This window comes from Entelurus aequoreus, linkage group LG12 (genome assembly GCF_033978785.1).
Source record: "Entelurus aequoreus isolate RoL-2023_Sb linkage group LG12, RoL_Eaeq_v1.1, whole genome shotgun sequence".
Classification (NCBI taxonomy): domain Eukaryota; kingdom Metazoa; phylum Chordata; class Actinopteri; order Syngnathiformes; family Syngnathidae; genus Entelurus; species Entelurus aequoreus.
Window position 1 is genome coordinate 54,134,790 of NC_084742.1, and position 19,972 is coordinate 54,154,761.

Genomic DNA, 19,972 nt, shown 5'->3' on the forward strand with positions numbered 1-19,972 from the left:
ATTTTTGTTTCACTACTTTTGGTTTGTTCTGTGTCGTGTTTGTGTCTCCTCTCAATTGCTCTGTTTATTGCAGTTCTGAGTGTTGCTGGGTCGGGTTTGCTTTTGAAATCGTATTGCATTATTATGGTATTGTTGTGTATTGTTTTCATTAAAAAAAATTTTTTTTAAAAATCGTTTTTGAATCGAGAATCGTGTTGAATTGAAAAAAAATCGATTTTGAATCGAATCGTGACCCATAGAATCAATTTTGAATCGAATCGTGGGACACCCAAAGATTCACAGCCCTAATATATATATATATATATATATATATATATATATATATATATATATATATATATATATATATATATATATATATATATATATATATATATATATATATATATATATATATACATATATATATATATATATATATACATATATATATATATATATATATATACATATACATACATACATATATATACATATACATATATATACATATATATACATATACATATATATACATATATATATATACATATACATATATATATACATACATATACATATATATATATATATATATACATATATACATATATACATATATATATATATACATATATATACATACATACATATATATATATATATACATATATACATATATATACATATATATACATATATATACATATATACATATATATATATATACATATATATACATACATATATACATATATATATATATACATATATATACATACATATATATACATACATATATATATATATATATATATATATATATATATATATATATATATATATATATATATATATATATATATATATATACATATACAAAGAGAAGTTTGTAATAAAAATGTCACCTTTGCAGTAGATTTCCCCTTCCTTCTCCGTCTGGTTGGTGGACTCCAGACTCTTGCCACATTTAGCACAGCGGAAGCAGTTCTTGTGCCACGGCTGCAAGGCAAACACCACATGTTAGCATGCTAGCCTCAACATGCTAGCCTTTTGTGGCTCATTTTGCCGGTGCACACCGAGGAGCCGTACACTTTCTTACCTGCCGCTAACTGGCTAGAGTGCTACCTGTTAGCATGTCAGATCGGCTTTTCAGCTTTCACGCAATTTCCCCCGAAAATTCGCTTTTCTGGTTAAAAAGAAGGAGGTCTCGCTGAAGATGGCAAAGTGGGTTGGAGTGAGTGTTCAATGGGATTTTTTATGTCCTTAATAAATGCTTGGAATTTCTCCTTTTTACAGACTGACGTGCCCTAATGGCTTAAATTGAGCCAAAATTGTTAAAAAAAAAAATATATATACATATATATATATATATGTGTGTACAGCGAAGCGTTTCTGGGTGTTGTTGATAAATGGCTTTGGTAGAGTTTTAACTTGCACTTACAGATGTAGCGACCAACTGTAGTTACTGACAGTGGTTTTCTGAAGTGTTCCTCAGCCCATGTGGTGATATCCTTTACACACCGATGTCGCTTTTTGACGCCTGAGGGATGGAAGGTCCGTGACATCATGGCCTACCTGCAGTGATTTCTCCAGATTCTCTGAACCTTTTGGTGAAATCCCTAAATTCCTTGCAATAGCTGGTTGAGAAATGTTCTTCAACAATTTGCTCAGGCATTTGTTGACAAAGTGGTGACCCTCGCCCCGTCCTTGTTTGTGAACGACGGAGCATTTCAAATCCTCCGCTCCGGACAGGCTAACCTCCTCCAACCTCCGAGGACAAAGCTATACGGACAATGGGAGACCGGGTCTTTCTGCCCTGCCGCTCCCAGTCTGTGGAACGCTCTCCCTGACCACCTGAGGGCACCACAGACTGTGGATGCTTTTAAAAAAGGCTTAAAAACCCTTCTTTTTAAAAAACCTTTTTTTTTTTTTAGATGTATGCGTACTAGTTTTAGCTATTTGGCCTTTCTAATTTTTATTTATTTTTTAATTATCTTTTTATTTTTATTTTTGTAATACACTGTAGCACTTTGAGGTTGTTTACTCAATGTAAAGTGCTTTTTTCAAAAATAAAATCTATTATTATTATTAGAGATGTCCGATAATATCGGCCGATAAATGCTTTAAAATGTAATATCGGAAATTATCGGTATCGTTTTTTTTTATTATCGGTATCGGTTTTTTTGTTTTTTTTTATAAATGTTTTTAAATCAACATAAAAAACACAAGATACACTTACAATTAGTGCACTAACCCAGTGGTCCCCAACATTTTTGTAGCTGCGGACCGGTCAACGCTTGAAAATTTGTCCCACGGACCGGTGGAGGGGGGGGGGGGGTATTTTACATAAATAAATACAATCATGTGTGCTTACGGACTGTATCATTGCAGACTGTATTGATCTATATTGATATATAATGTATATATTGTGTTTTTTATGTTGATTTCATTGTACCGGGCCGCGGCCCGGTGGTTGGGGACCACTGCACTGTACCGGTCCGCGGCCCGGTGGTTGGGGACCACTGCACTAACCCAAAAAACCTCCCTCCCCCATTCACACAAAAGGGTTGTTTCTTTCTGTTATTAATATTCTGGTTCCTACATTATATATCAATATATATCAATACAGTCTGCAAGGGATACAGTCCGTAAGCACACATGATTGTGCGTGCTGCTGGTCCACTAATAGTACTAACCTTTAACAGTTCATTTTACTTGTTTTCATTAATTACTAGTTTCAATGTAACTGTTTTTATATTGTTTTACTTTGTTTTTTATTCAAGAAAATATTTTTAATTTTTCTATCTTATTTTATTTTATTTTTTTAAAAAGGACCTTATCCTTTAACCATAACCATACCTGGTTGTCCAAATTAGGCATAATAATGTGTTAATTCCACGACTGTATATATCGGTATCGGTTGATATCGGTATCGGTAATTAAGAGTTGGACACTATTGGAATATCGGCAAAAAAGCCATTATCGGACATCCCTAATCATCATTATTCACGGAAGCTGCTTTTATACCCAATCTTGGCACCCACCTGTTCCCAATTAGCCTGTTCACCTGTGGGATGTTCCAAATAAGTGTTTGATGAGCATTCCTCAACTTTATCGGTCTTTTTTGCCACTTGTGCCAGCTTTTTTGAAACATGTCGCAGGCATCAAATTCCAAATGAGCTAATAATATGCACAAAATAACAAAGTTTACCAGTGTGAACATTAAAGGCCTACTGAAATGAATTTTTTTTATTTAAACGGGGATAGCAGATCTATTCTATGTGTCATACTTGATCATTTCGCGATATTGCCATATTTTGGCTGAAAGGATTTAGTATAGAACAACGACAATAAAGATTGCAACTTTTGGTATCTGATAAAAAAAAGGCTTGCACCTACCGGAAGTAGCGTGACGTAGTCAGTTGAACATATACGCAAAGTTCCCTATTGTTTACAATGATGGCCGCATGAAGTGAGAGAGATTCGGACCGAGAAAGCGACAATTTCCCCATTAATTTGAGCGAGGATGAAAGATTTGTGGATGAGTAAAGTGCAAGTGAAGGACTAGTGGGGAGTTGAAGCTATTCAGATAGGGAAGATGCTGTGAGAGCCGGGGGTGACCTGATATTCAGCTGGGAATGACTACAACAGTAAATAAACACAAGACATATATATACTCTATTAGCCACAACACAACCAGGCTTATATTTAATATGCCACAAATTAATCCTGCATAAAAACACCTGCGTGTTTGTTACGCTAGCTCCTAGCTCCTCTGCTATCTCCTAGCTCCATAGAACACGCCAATACAATTCAAACACCTGATCAACACACACAATCACTCAGCCCAAAAGACCGTTCACCTAACCCAAGGTTCATAAAGCTTATATATTTTAAAAAAGTTACGTACATACGCAAAAAAAAGCCAAAGCTGCATACTCACAGTAGCACGTCTGCGTCTTTGTCATCCAAATCAAAGTAATCCTGGTAAGAGTCTGTGTTGTCCCAGTTCTCTACAGGCGTCTGTGTATCCAAGTCAAAAGTCCTCCTGGTTAGAGTCTCTGTTATCCGAGTTCTTCCATCTTGACTGCATCTTTCGGGAGTGTAAACAAAGAAGCGCCGGCTGTGTACTGTTGTGGCTGACTACGTTCGAAAAATACGTCCATTTCGCACCGACAACTTTCTTCTTTGCTTGCTCGGCTTCCTTCTCCATAATGCAATGAACATGATTGAAACAGATTCACGAACACAGATGTCCAGAATACTGTGGAATTATGAAATGAAAACAGAGCTTTTTCGTATTGGCTTCAATGTGGAAGGCATACCCGTGTTCGCCGGTCTACGTCACGCGCATACGTCATCCTCAGAGGCGTTTCGAACCGGAAGTTTAGCGACAAATTTAAAATGTCACTTTATAAGTTAACCCGGCCGTATTGGCATGTGTTATAATGTTAAGATTTCATCATTGATATATAAACTATCAGACTGCGTGGTCGGTAGTAGTGGGTTTCAGTAGGCCTTTAAATATCTTGTCTTTGCAGTCTATTCAACTGAATATGGGTTGAAAAGGATTTGCAAATCATTGTATTCGGTTTATATTTACATCTAACACAATTTCCCCACTCATATGGAAACGGGGTTTGTACATAAATAAATACGTTGTTCCCCCATGTGACCTCACCTTGCCTGCCCCCATGACCTTCTCAGCGGCGTACACGGAGTCACCACAGCGAGCACATTTCTCTGAGCCTGCAAACTTCTGTGCAAACTTGGAGGGGTTGTGGTTGGTGGTGGGCTTGTGAGACGGGCTCCTGTGGGGAGGCAACGTTCATTTCCTTCAAAGTTTCACCAACTTTCCAACTTTTATTTTGGTAATGTGCTTTGTAATGTGATCTTACTGGTCTGGTTTGATCCCCAGTCGTTCTCCTCGGTCCATGTTGAGGGTACCGGCACCTTGACCGTAGCCGTACCCTTTAGGGCCGTACTTCTTGCCGTAACATGACCTGCAGTACACCTCCCGGTCATGGATGGCCACCGTGGTGCTGTCCAGACCCTTCCTGCACACCACTGACACACACACACACACACATACTGGTTATCATTTGGAATGGGGACCAAGTTTTTGTTCAGGACTTGTGGGGGCCACCCTTTCTACAGGTTGTGGAGGCATAAAAAAAAATGGTGTAAAATGTCCACTGGCCAGTTAGCTCATACATGTCTTTAAATGTCTGGATTGATGAAGTAATGTGCTGATCATTCTTACTGGGGACCCTGGGGGAAAAATAGTTCATATGGTTCATGGGGACCAAATGTAAATCATTTTGCATAATTCACACACATTTGTACATGACTACTGAGGACCATTTATAAAAAAAAAACTAACCAGTAAAGATGTTTTATGGGCCAAAGCTTAGGCATCTTCAGAATGGATCTGACTATTATTTAAAAAGGTTTCCCTTTAGGGGACCTGTTTTTTTGTCCCCATACCGTCGGAGGTCCCCTAAAGGTGACTGTGTAAACCAGGGGTGTCCAAACTTTTTCCACTGAGGGCCGCACATTGAAAAATCAAAGCTAGCAGGGGCCATTTTGATATTTTTTTATTTGAAAAACCAATACAATATATGTATAACAAATATACATTTAGGCTTCCACTCAGGCTTGATCCCGGGGACCCCAAAGGGTTTTGGTCCAAAAAATATAAAAAATGTGTCATTATTCTTTATATATTATTTGTGTTATTATTCAAGTTTTTAAATCTCTAGATCAGGGGTCACCAACCTTTTTGAAACCAAGAGCTACTTCTTGGGTACTGATTAATGCGAAGGGCTACCAGTTTGATACACACTTAAATAAATTGCCAGAAATAGCCAATTTGCTCAATTTACCTTTAACTCTATGTTATTATTAATAATTAATGATATTTACACTTAATTGAATGGTTTAAAAGAGAAGAAAACACGAAAAAAAATTACAATTACATTTTGAAACAGTTTATCTTCAATTTCGACTCTTTAAAATTCAAAATTCAACCGAAAAAAAGAAGAGAAAAACTTAAAAAAAGAATTTATGGAACATCATTAGTAATTTTTCCTGATTAAGATTAATTTTAGAATTTTGATGACATGTTTTAAATAGGTTAAAATCCAATCTACACTTTGTTAGAATATATAACAAATTGGACCAAGCTATATTTCTAACAAAGACAAATCATTATTTCTTCTAGATTTTCCAGAACAAAAATTTTAAAAGAAATTCAAAAGACTTTGAAATAAGATTTAAATTTGATTCTACGGATTTTCTAGATTTGCCAGAATAATTTTTTTGAATTTTAATCATAATAAGTTTGAAGAAATATTTCACAAATATTCTTCGTCCAAAAAACAGAAGCTAAAATGAAGAATTAAATTAAAATGTATTTATTATTCTTTACAATAAAAAACAATTTTACTTGAACATTGATTTAAATTGTCAGGAAAGAAGAGGAAGGAATTTAAAAGGTAAAAAGGTACATGTGTTTAAAAGTCCTAAAATCATTTTTAAGGTTGTATTTTTTCTCTAAAATTGTCTTTCTGAAAGTTATAAGAAGCAAAGTAAAAAAAATAATGAATTTATTAAACAAGTGAAGACCAAGTCTTTAAAATATTTTCTTGGATTTTCAAATTCTATTTGAGTTTTGTCTCTCTTAGAATTAAAAATGTCGGGCAAAGCGAGACCAGCTTGCTAGTAAATAAATACAATTTAAAAAATAGAGGCAGCTCACTGGTAAGTGCTGCTATTTGAGCTATTTTTAGAACAGGCCGGCGGGCTACCTGGTGCCCGCGGGCACCGCGTTGGTGACCCCTGCTCTAGATCAACATTAGGTCTATCTGTCAATGTAACATTTTTTAAAGATTTAAATTGTATGCTCTTTTTGTCAAAGAAACCCCTTTTTTTTAATGAAAAACCCCCCCCACAAAATATGCAATATTTTCACCCAATAAAATTTTTAAGTGGGATATTTGAGATTATATAATAATTGGAGCCTTAAAAAGGTCAATAACTCATAACACCATTGATTTTAATTCATTATTATTTTTTGAGCAATGACACTTAAAAACTAATCACACTAAAATTGTAGGGAATCCAAAAGGGTCCTACTCATTAAAGTGTAAAAAAATAAATTATAATTTTTGTTTTTTACTGTTTACTTTTAACACAATAACCTCAAGATCAACTGCATGGGCCGTACTTATCAAGCTTCTCAGAATTACCCCTAAGAAGTCTGCTAAGAGTTGACTTAAGAGTAAATAAATTATTCGCTGAAAGCTGCACTTAAAAGTTAGTTATCAAGCGTCTTACTCACACTTTCAGCGAAGTGTAGGACTGAATCTTAAGTGTCACACTCAGAGCTGAATTACGACATTACTATGTGCCGTAAACGCAATTTTAGGTGACGTCATTTCTGTGTCCATAGAGATGACCAATCACGGAAGGGAATCGTTGTCTAAGAATAAAGAAATATCTTGGAAATATTTAAGTGGACAATGGGAGTGTATATTTTGACAATAAACTACAAAATAATACAAAACAAACTAGTCCCCGCCGGCACTCACGCTACCGCTCCCTCTCTTCTGTCGCCCACACACTCACTGACGTCACTCACCTCACGGCCACACACATACGCTAGTGTCATAACATTTTCTTTCCAATTCATTAATTAGGCAACTAATTTGAAACTGGTGTGGGTGGCTCTATATATACTAGCCCACTGCAGCCACATGCAGAAATCAACATGGAATCGAAAAGTATTAAATCTGTGACAAAAATAATATCCGCTCTGTCTAAACGATACCGTTTGATCAGCTGCTCGTCATCAAACAAATCCAGAACATCGTTCCTCTCCCTGAATGTTCGCACACGTCTCTCTCGCCTCAGTGCCATCCCCTGCTGGCAACTCCTAACCACTTGAGACACCTCTGAAGGTCTCTTAAATATCGTGGAGAGTAGGAGTGATTCTTAGACTTAAGAACGTTGATAAAAAGCTTTTATTCTTAAGTTTGAGAGTAGGACTAAATTTCGCAAATTCTCAGGACTTAAGTGTAAAATGGCACTCTAAGAAGCTTGATAAGTACGGCCCCAGATGAGTAGCCCGCTGGCCTGTTCTAAAAATAGCTCAAATAGCAGCACTTACCAGTGAGCTGCCTCTATTTTTTAAATTTTATTTACTAGCAAGCTGGTCTCGCTTTGCTCGACATTTTTAATTCTAAGAGAGACAAAACTCAAATAGAATTTGAAAATCCGAGAAAATATTTTAAAGACTTGGTCTTCACTTGTTTAAATAAATTCATACATTTTTTTACTTTGCTTCTTATAACTTTCAGAAAGGCAATTTTAGAGAAAAAATACAACCTTAAAAATTATTTTAGGATTTTTAAACACATATACCTTTTTACCTTTTAAATTCCTTCCTCTTCTTTCCTGACCATTAAAATCAACGTTCAAGTAAATTTATTTTTTTTATTGTAAAGAATAATAAATTAATTTTAATTTAATTCTTCATTTTAGCTTCTGTTTTTTCGACGAAGAATATTTGTGAAATATTTCTTCAAACTTATTATGATTAAAATTTAAAAAAAATATTCTGGCAAATCTAGAAAATCTGTAGAATCAAATTTAAATCTTATTTCAAAGTCTTTTGAATTTCTTTTAAAATTTTTGTTCTGGAAAATCTAGAAGAAATAATGATTTGTCTTTGTTAGAAATATAGCTTGGTCCAATTTGTTATATATTCTAACAAAGTGTAGATTGGATTTTAACCTATTTAAAACATGTCATCAAAATTCTACAATTAATCTTAATCAGGAAAAATTACTAATGATGTTCCATAAATTCTTTTTGAAATTCTTTCAAAAAGATTCAAATTAGCTAGTTTTTCTCTTCTTTTTTTCGGTTGAATTTTGAATTTTAAAGAGTCGAAATTGAAGATAAACTATGTTTCAAAATGTAATTGTCATTTTTTTCGTGTTTTCTCCTCTTTTAAACCGTTCAATTAAGTGTAAATGTCATTAATTATTAATAATAACATAAGAGTTAAAGGTAAATTGAGCAAATTGGCTATTTCTGGCAATTTATTTAAGTGTGTATCAAACTGGTACCCCTTCGCATTAATCAGTACCCAAGAAGTAGCTCTTGGTTTCAAAAAGGTTGGTGACCCCTGGTCTAAACGATACCGTTTGATCAGCTGCTCGTCATCAAACAAATCCAGAACATCGTTCCTCTCCCTGAATGTTCGCGCACGTCTCTCTCGCCTCAGTGCCATCCCCTGCTGGCAACTCCTAACCACTTAAGACACCTCTGAAGGTCTCTTAAATATTGTGGAGAGTAGGAGTGATTCTTAGACTTAAGAACGTTGATAAAAAGCTTTTATTCTTAAGTTTGAGAGTAGGACTAAATTTCGCAAATTCTCAGGACTTAAGTGTAAAATGGCACTCTAAGAAGCTTGATAAGTACGGCCCCAGATCTATCTGTCAATTATAAGTTTTATTGTTGTTTATGTTCTTTGTTTGTTCGTTTTAGGCCCTTCTTTAAAAAAAACAGCTCGTTTTTTTACATGGCAAACACAAAATATGCAACATTTCCCCCCCAAAAATATCTCAAAATATTTAATGTGACGTAATTGGAGCCTTGAATAGGTCAATAATTCATAATGACATTGATTTTGATTCATTATTATTTTTTAAAGAAAGAAACAGCCTACATGCCAGCTTTGTGTTATTAGAGTAAACATTGCTACATGTTCTTGTTACATTTCACCTATTTGCTCTTCAAATACCACTTTTAATGTTTTTGTTTTTTTTCAATTGTATTTTTAAAATGTGCCGTGGGGCCATTAAAAACTGACTTGCGGGCCGCAAATGGCCGCACTTTGGACACCCCTGGTGTAAACAGAGCGATGTCCCCATTAAGTAAGCATTGCCAGAACACACACACACACACACACACACATACTGGTTATCATTTGGAATGGGGACCAAGTTTTTGTTCAGGACTTGTGGGGACCACCCTTTCTACAGGTTGTGGAGGCATAACTGGATTGATGAAGTAATGCTGATCATTCTTACTGGGGACCCTGGGGGAAAAAAGAGTTCATATGGTTCATGGGGACCAAATGTAAATCATTTTGCATAATTCACACACATTTGTACGTGACTACTGAGGACCATTTATTTTAAAAAAACTAACCAATAAACATGTTTTATGGGCCAAAGCTTAAAAATTACTTAGGCATCTTCAGAATGGATCTGACTATCATTTAAAAAGGTTTCCCTTTAGGGAACCTGTTTTTTTTGTCCCCATACCGCCAGAGGTCCCCTAAAGGTGACTGTGTAAACAGAGCGATGTCCCCTTTAAGTAAGCATTGCCAGATAACACACACACACACGTGTATTAGTGTAGCAACATGCTTGGTCAAGTTGAGGATTTCTGATGCTTCGTGGGGGCGCCGAAGCGACTTCTTTGTGTGCGCACGTTGGCAGAGCAGCACCTACGGGACAGTTCAGCTTGTCGTTGTTGTTTTGTCTTGTTAATGAATAGAACGTTGGTCCGTCACTCGGGTGCTGAGATCATTAAAGATCGTGTACTGTATGTACAGTATGATTACATTATGTACAGTATGATTAAATCATGAAATATTTACTGTACATACAGTATGATTAGATCATTAAAGATCATATACTGTACGCACAGTATGATTAAATTATGTGCAGTGTGATTAAATTATGTACAGTATGATTAGAGCATTAAAAATCATATACTGTACATACAGTATAATTAAGTTATGTACAGTATGATTAGATCAATAAAGATCATATACTCTGTGTACAGTATGATTAAATTATGAAAAATCATATACTGTACATACAGTATGATTCAATTGTGAAAGATCATACACTGTATGTACAGTATTATTAAATTATGTACAGTGTGATTAGAGCGTTAAAAACATACTGTACATACAGTATAATTAAATGATGTACAGTATGATTACATTACAGTATAATTAGATCATTAAAGATCATATACTGTACGCACAGTATGATTAAGCTATGTACAGTATGATTAGATCTTTAAAGATCATATACTGTATGTACAGTATGATTAAATTATGTACAGTATGATTAGATCATTAAAGATCATATACTGTACGCACAGTGTGATTAAATTATGTACAGTATGATTAGAGCTTTAAAGATCATATACTGTATGTACAGTATGGTTAAATTATGTACAGTATGATTAGATCATTAAATATCATATACTGTATGCACAGTATGATTAAATTATGTACAGTATGATGAAATTATGAAAGATCATATACTGTAAGTACAGTATGATTAAATTATGAAATATCATTTACTGTACATACAGTATGATTAGATCATTAAAGATCATATACTGTACGCACAGTATGATTAAATTATGTACAGTATGATGAAATTATGTACAGTATGATGAAATTATGAAAGATCATATACTGTAAGTACAGTATGATTAAATTATGAAATATACTGTACATACAGTATGATAAGATCATTAACGAGCATACACTGTACATACAGTATGATCAAATTATGTACATTATGAAAGATCATATACTGTACTTACAGTATGATTAAATTAGGAAAGAACATATAAACTTTTAGAAATTGTACACCTTTAATAAAATCATTTTGTTTTGCATCACAATAACAATTAGTTAGTCGTGTGATAATATTTCTACGATGAGACCCAGGAACGGTGGCACAGGGGTTAGTGCATGTGCCTCACAACATGAAGGTCCTGAGTTCAATACCATAATGAGATTTCTGATGCTTTGTGAGGGCAACTATGTCCTCGCTGCACAAGCGGAGAAGTGGGAGCAAAGTTAGAGAGAGTGAAGAATCATGTCCACAATGAGACCTTTGTCAGCCCTCCTGGGCTCTGACTACTTCCTGGCTGCCAGCGTCTATGACGTGTGTGTGAGATCTGCTCCTGCGCTGACATTTCACACAGCTGTGAGACCAGTACCAGTACCGGTACCGGTACCAGTCGGCGCGTGAAAACAACACACAAACACGCTCAGTGCGCCGTTTGTGCCACAGGCAGTGACGTGGCGGCCCTGGTTACTTACTGCAGAGAAAGCATTGCTTGTGGAAACTCTTGCCGTCACACTGCACCTCCTCGGCGTGGTACACCGTGCCGCCACACGCCGTGCACGTGTTGCCTCCGCCCCACCTCGGCATTGTGGGTAATCCTGAGGACAAGAGGTTGGAAGGTGCCGTGATGACGTCACATAATGCCAAAACATGACATGTAAACTCAGAAAACTGCTCTATTCAACTTTTTAGACACGCACATAAACGTTAATAATGATCATTAATAATATGATTAATAATAATATGTTGGGATTATTGTACTAAATTAAAATGATCAAAAAACATGACTGATAACTGCATTTTCATAAACTTATGGAAGGACTAGCATTAGCTTAAATGCTAACATGAAAACAAGAGACTTTAATGCCTTTCCCCATTGAGAAATGTCGTACCCTATCTAAACTTGTACAAACAAATTACTGTCTAAACTACTAAGATACAGTATTCACATTAAACATAAACTACTAAGATACAGTATTCACATTGAACATAAACAATTAAGATACAGTATTCACATTGAACATAAACAAATAAGATACAGTATTCACATTGAACATAAACTACTAAGCTAAAGTATTCACATTGAACATAAACTACTAAGATACAGTATTCACATTGAACATAAACTACTAAAATACAGTATTCACATTAAACATAAACTACTAAGATACAGTATTCACATTAAACATAAACTACTAAGATACAGTAATCATATTGAACATAAAGTACTAAGATACAGTATTCACATTAAACAAACCACTATGATACAGTATTCACATTAAACATAAACTACTAAGATACAGTATTCACATTAAACAAACTACTAAGATACAGTATTCACATTGAACATAAACAACTAAGATACAATATTCACATTAAACATAAACTACTAAGATACAGTATTCACATTAAACATAAACTACTAAGATACAGTATTCACATTGAACATAAACAACTAAGATACAGTATTCACATTGAACATAAACTACTAAGATACAGTATTCACATTAAACATAAACAACTAAGCTACAGTATTCACATTGAACATAAACAACTAAGCTACACTATTCACATTGAACATAAACTACTAAGATACAGTATTCACATTAAACATAAACAACTAAGATACAGTATTCACATTGAACATAAACTACTAAGATACAGTATTCACATTGAACATAAAATACTAAGATACAATATTCACATTGAACATAAACTACTAAGATACAATATTCATATTGAACATAAACAACTATGATACAGTATTCACATTAACCATAAACCACTAAGATACAGTATTCACATTGAACATAAACTACTAAGATACAATATTTGTTACTATTATTTTAACTTGGTATGTAAAGTTTTACATTTCAATTACAATGTTAAAATATGCGAGATATACAAGTGGATTGCATTTGAAAGGCTATACTTGCATTATTATTATTATTAATATGTATTATCATTACATCAGTTTTAATTTGTGTACTGTATTTGAATGTAGATCATTATGGTGGTACTTGACGAATACTTAGGTCTACTACACTACTGTATTGTAATGTTGTCATTATGGTGGTACTTAATGAATACTTAAGTCTACTACGCTACTGTATTGTAATGTTGTCATTATGAGATAAGAGTTGTTGTCATACTTTTGTCTTCTGAGCCTCATTTATGGAGAGGACATGTTCTATCATTATTATTATTATTAATATTATTATTGTTATTATTAATAATAATAATAATAATAATAATAATATGGTTGTTATTAGTATTATTATTAATAATAATAATAATAATATTGTTATTATTAGTATTATTATTATTATTGCTCACTTCTCAGCATTCCTGGCTGTAAAAAAAAAAAAAAAGATCCCACCCTGGGCTGCTGGTGTAAAGGACAGGACAGATTAATACCCTGAGGAATGTGTCAGGACTTTGGTGGTGTGGGCCAACATTTGTGGGACGCAGACATAAAGCGCAAAAAAATTCAAGTTAAATTGTGTCGATGCAGCACATCTGCATCACGATGACATCATCGTAAAAGAGTAAACAAAGGCTGGCGTCTTTTTTGCTGCCAGAAATGTGCTGTAAAGGTTAAAAAAGACCGAAAAACTGACCTTTTAGGGATCTTTTTCATGTCTGACCTTGTTTGCAAAGTGAAAAATGTTAAATGTTTGCAGTTACATTATGTCCGAAAAGGAGGAGGATGAAGCAGAGCTTATTTTAATCCTACATTACACGTTTGTTTTGTTCGTCGCATGAGTTCACAATGATAAGACGCATAAAAACAATAAAAACAGCAACAGAAAATGATAAAACTGTGATAAAAGCGCGGCACATTCTAATAAGACTAAAGAAAAATCATCCTAAAAAGTGGAATAAAAGAGCAAACAGGTGAAAAGTAACGAGAAAAAGTTGCAATGTTGAATTATGTCATGAATTAAAATCAATGTTATTAATTATTGACGTATTCACAGCTCAACTGACTTCACATCAAGTATTAATTTGACATATTGTGGGGTGTATTTTGTGTTTGCAATATAAAAAACCTAAGTTGTTTATGGCAAAACGGGCATAAAACAAACACAAAAATACATTAAAAAAATAATGAAAAGGTATAATTGACGGATAGATCTGTAGTTGGTCTGCAGATTTAAATATTGAAAGTTAAAATACATTTAAAAAAGACTTATTTTAAACACTTTCACCTTTTGGATCCCCAAGAATTTGAATCACATTTTTTTTTCCAACTGATTGCTCAAAAAATATTAATGAATTAAAACCGATGTTATGAATTATTGACATATTCAAGGCTCAATTAACTTTACACCAAATAGTCTACTTTAAAATATTTTTGACGAAAATATTGCACTTTTTGTTTTGTTTTTGCCATATGATAAACACTTTTTTTTTTTTTTTTTTTTACAAAAAGTGCATAAAAAGAATAAAAAGTTGAAAAAAAATATGTTTAACATTTTTACAAATACAATAACAATTTTCGTAGGATTTGTTTTTACCGTTTTTAAATATCATTGCTGAAAATGTTTTTAAAATGAAAATCAATTATGTTATGAACTATTGACCAATTAAGGCTCTGATTGCTTCACATCAAATATTCCACTTTGAGCATTTTGGGGAGAAAAGATTGCATATTTTGTGTTTTAACCATAAAAACCCTTTTGACTAAAAGGACAAAAAACATTAAAAGAAACAACTTTTTATAGCGTTGGGGGAGAAAAAATCACAAAAGTATATATAAAAAAAATTATATGTATAAAAGTAAACAGAGGTGTTTTGTTTTTGTTTTTTTTACTTATTTTTTAAATTTTTTACAATTTGTACAATTACATTTTTAGTAGGATTTTTTTTAACTCTCTTTAAATATTATTGCTGATTTTTTTTGTGTGAAAATTAATGATGTTATGAATTATTGACATATTCGAAGCTCAATTAACTTTACATCAAACAGTCCACTTTGAAATATTTTTGCGGAAAATATTGCACATTTTTCTTGTTTTTGCCATATGATAAACAAAGGTTTGTTTGTTTTTTTTATAGAAAAAGTGCATACAACAAAACAAAACAAACAAAAACAATAAAAACCCCAAAAAAATATGTATGACTTATTTGTAACATGTTTATTATTTTTACAATTACAATTTTAGTAGGATTTTACTGTTTTTAAATATCATTGCTGAAAATGTTTTTAAAATGAAAATCAATAATGTTATCAATTATTGACCAATTAAGGCTACGATTGCCTCACATCAAATATTCCACTTTGAACATTTTGGGTGGAAAAGATTGCATATTTTGTGTTTTTACCGTAAAAAGAGGTGTTTGACTAAAAGGGCAAAAAAAACTTTAAAAGAAACAACTTTTCATAGTGTTGGAGAACTAAATCATAAAAGTATATGTATAAAAAAGTATGTGTATAAAAGTAAAAGTTTTTTTGGGTTTTTTTTTACAAAAAGTGCATAAAACAAAACAAACAAACAAAAACAACCTATAAAAAATATGTTTGACTTATTTTTTTAACATTTTTACAATTTATACAATTTTAGTATGATTGTTTTTACTCTTTTTAAATATTATTGCTGACTTTTTTATGAAAATCAATGATGTTATGAATTACTGACATATTCAAGGCTCAATAAACTTTACATCACATAGTCCACTTTGAAATATTCGGAAAATATTGCACATTTTTTGGTTTTTGCCATATGATAAACAAAGGTTTTATTTATATATATATATATATATATATATATATATATATATATATATATATATATATATATATATATATATATATATATATATATATATATATATATATATATATATATATATATAGAGAGAGAGAGAGAGAGAGAGAGAGAGAGAGAATAAAATAAGATGACATAGCCTCTTGTGTTTTTTCCTGACCTAACGTGTGTGTGTGTGTGTGTGTTTGTGTATATATATATATATATATATATATATATATATATATATATATATACACACGTTAAAAATCATACTAAAATTGTATACATTTTAAAAATAAGTCACAGATATTTTTATACATTATTGCTGACTTTTTTATGAAAATCAATGATGTTATGAATTACTGACATATTCAAGGCTCAATAAACTTTACATCACATAGTCCACTTTGAAATATTCGGAAAATATTGCACATTTTTTTGTTTTTGCCATATGATAAACAAAGGTTTTATATATATATATATATATATATATATATATATATATATATATATATATATATATATATATATATATATATATATATATATATATAGAGAGAGAGAATAAAATAAGATGACATAGCCTCTTGTGTTTTTTCCTGACCTAACGTGTGTGTGTGTGTGTTTGTATATATATATATATATATATATATATATATATATATATATATATATATATATATATACACACGTTAAAAATCATACTAAAATTGTATAAATTGTAAAAAAATTTAAAATAAGTCACAGATATTTTTATAGGTTGTTTTTGTTTTTTGTTTTGTTGTATGCACTTTTTGTAAAAAAAAAACAACAAAAAAAACTTTGTTACTTTTATACACATACTTTTTTATACATATACTTTTATCATTTATTTCTCCAACACTATAAAAAGTTATTTCTTTAATGTTTTTTTTGCCCTTTTAGTCAAACCCCTGTTTTTATGGTAAAAAGATGGATAGATAGATAGATAGATAGATAGATAGATAGATAGATAGATAGATAGATAGATAGATAGATAGATAGATAGATAGATAGATGGATAGATAGATGGATAAATGGATGGATAGATAGTACTTTATTTATTCCTTCAGGAGAGTTCCCTCAGGAAAATTAAAAACACGAAAAATGCAATCTTTCCCCCCCCCAAAATGTTCAAAGTGGAATATTTGATGTGAAGCAATCGGAGCCTTAATTGGTCAATAGTTCATAACATTATTGATTTTCATTAGAATTTTTTTTTTAGCAATGATATTTAAAAACAGTAAAAATCCTACTAAAATTTTAAAAATTATAAAAATAAGTCAGATATATTTTTTATGTTTTATAGGTTGTTTTTGTTTGATGCACTGTATATATATATATATATATATATATATATATATATATATATATATATATATATATATATATATATATATATATATATATATATATATATATATATATATATATATATATATATATATATATATGTGTGGGGAAAAAAATCACAAGATTATTTCATCTCTACGGGCCTGTTTCATGAGGGGTTTCCTCAATCATCAGGAGATTTTATATATATATATATAGACAAAATATAAATATAAAACAAAACAAACAAACAAAAACAACCCATAAAAAATATGTTTTCATTATTTATAACATTTTAATAATTTTTACAATTCCAATTTTAGTAGGATTTTCACTGTTTTTAAATATCATTGCTGAAAATGTTTTTAAAATGAAAATCAATAATGTTATGATTTTTTTTTTTTATAACATTTTTATAATTTGTACAATTACAATTACATTTTTAGTAGGATTTTTGTTCAACTCTTTTTAAATATTGCAGATTTTTTTTATGAAAATCAATGATGTTATGAATTATTGACATATTCAAGGCTCATTTAACTTTACATCAAATAGTCTACTTTGAAATATATTTGCGGAAAATATTGCACTTTTTTTCTTTTGCATAAAACAAAACAAACAAAAACAACCCATAAAAAAAAGAAATATGTTTGACTTATTTTTTTAAAATGTTTACAATTACAATTTTAGGAGGATTTTTTTTAACCGTTTTTAAATAAATCGATGATGTTATGAATTGTTGACCTATTAAGGCTCCGATCACTTCACATCAAATATTCCACTTTGAACATTTTTTTGGGGAAAATATTGCATTGCAAACATTAAACATTAAAAGAAACAACTTTCTACTGACAGATAGATACGAAGTTGATCAAATAAAAATATATGAATTATTAAAAAAAAAAAAGTATGACTGAAAAAAAAATCCATATATTTATTTTGAAAATGAAAAATGTGAAACTAACCCCAGAATGCTTTTATTTTGTTGACAGCCCTGCTTTAAATGAGCAATCAAGTACTAATAATAATTATTAGGTAATAAGAATCATGTGCTCGCAAACACTAGTTCATTGTTCCTACACTTTAACACAAACATTACAATAGAATAGTCAGAAAATAGACTAGTTTGTTGTTTTCCGCTGCTTTGGTGAGTTTGCAAACATGTCACGACCAAAAATGAAATATTTATTTTAAAAAAATGTGCCGACATTTGTAAGTATTTTGCGTGGTTAAGCTAACTTATGGCGTCTTCTTAGCTGACTTATTGGATGTAAATATGCAAGATAATAAGTCAAAAGTGACTCATGTTAAGTGATTCGTGTCATTAGCGGGTAGTTTCAAACATTGTTGAAGGTTTAAGCAGGTTTAAACCCAACGTTGTTGCTCAATGGACAGAGTCACGCACCTGAGATGCTCGACAATTTTACACTTTTACGTCGACATTTGACGTCCCCGTCATGAAAATACCTTTTTTTGAGGACGTTTCCAGGAAGTAGTCAGGTCCAGATGCTAGAAAATGGCAAAGTTCCAAGAGAAGTCGGCTTGAATCGCTGCAGTGGAGCCGTGACGACACCGAGGACTCCTTTTTACCCACCGTGAGTGGGTGGGGCTTCAGGGCCGTGAACGCAACACTGCTGCGTTCAGGTGCTGTCAGGTTTTCTTGCTAGTGAGCTAAACCCCGCGACCCCGAACGGGGAAAGCGGTAGAAATGGATGGATGGACGTACTCCGCGAACAATAATGTGAATTTCCCCCCCTCTTTTATTGAATGCCACACATGTAATGTATTATATTCTTGGTATGTGCAAAGTTAAGTGATTTTACTGATATTTGGGAAAATAATGACCGGAAATAGGACTTCGGTTTTAGGCATCTTTCTCACTATATTAACTATGGCCTTTACTGCCCCCTGCTGGACAGTACATGCTATGATCTGATTTATTTGAAAGGTTTCTCATATAAATATATACATATATATAATATATATTCGAACTGGAAATGTTGTTATTTTTTGCATATATTAGCTCATTTGGAATTTGATGCCTGCAACATGTTTAAAAAAAGCTGGCACAAGTGGCAAAAAAGACTGAGAAAGTTGAGGAACGCTCATCAAACACTTATTTGGAACATCCCACAGGTGAACAGGCTAATTGGGAACAGGTGGGTGCCATGATTGGGTATAAAAGCAGCTTCTATGAAGTGCTCAGTCATTCAC

The 19,972-nt window shown here is 32.2% G+C and overlaps 1 protein-coding gene across 1 annotated transcript in view; it reads right to left on the reverse strand.

The window, feature by feature from the left end:
• Positions 1 to 19,383, reverse strand: part of csrp2 (cysteine and glycine-rich protein 2) — a 25,779-nt gene extending 6,396 nt beyond the window's left edge. Inside the window, exons 1-5 of the mRNA XM_062066275.1 lie at positions 19,226 to 19,383; positions 12,131 to 12,253; positions 4,881 to 5,049; positions 4,664 to 4,793; positions 888 to 981 (exon numbers count right to left, since the gene is read on the reverse strand). Coding sequence (XP_061922259.1) covers positions 888 to 981; positions 4,664 to 4,793; positions 4,881 to 5,049; positions 12,131 to 12,242 — 505 coding nt within the window. The 5' untranslated portion in view covers positions 12,243 to 12,253; positions 19,226 to 19,383. The remainder of the gene's footprint in view (positions 1 to 887; positions 982 to 4,663; positions 4,794 to 4,880; positions 5,050 to 12,130; positions 12,254 to 19,225) is intronic.
• Between the last annotated feature and the right edge of the window lie 589 nt (positions 19,384 to 19,972).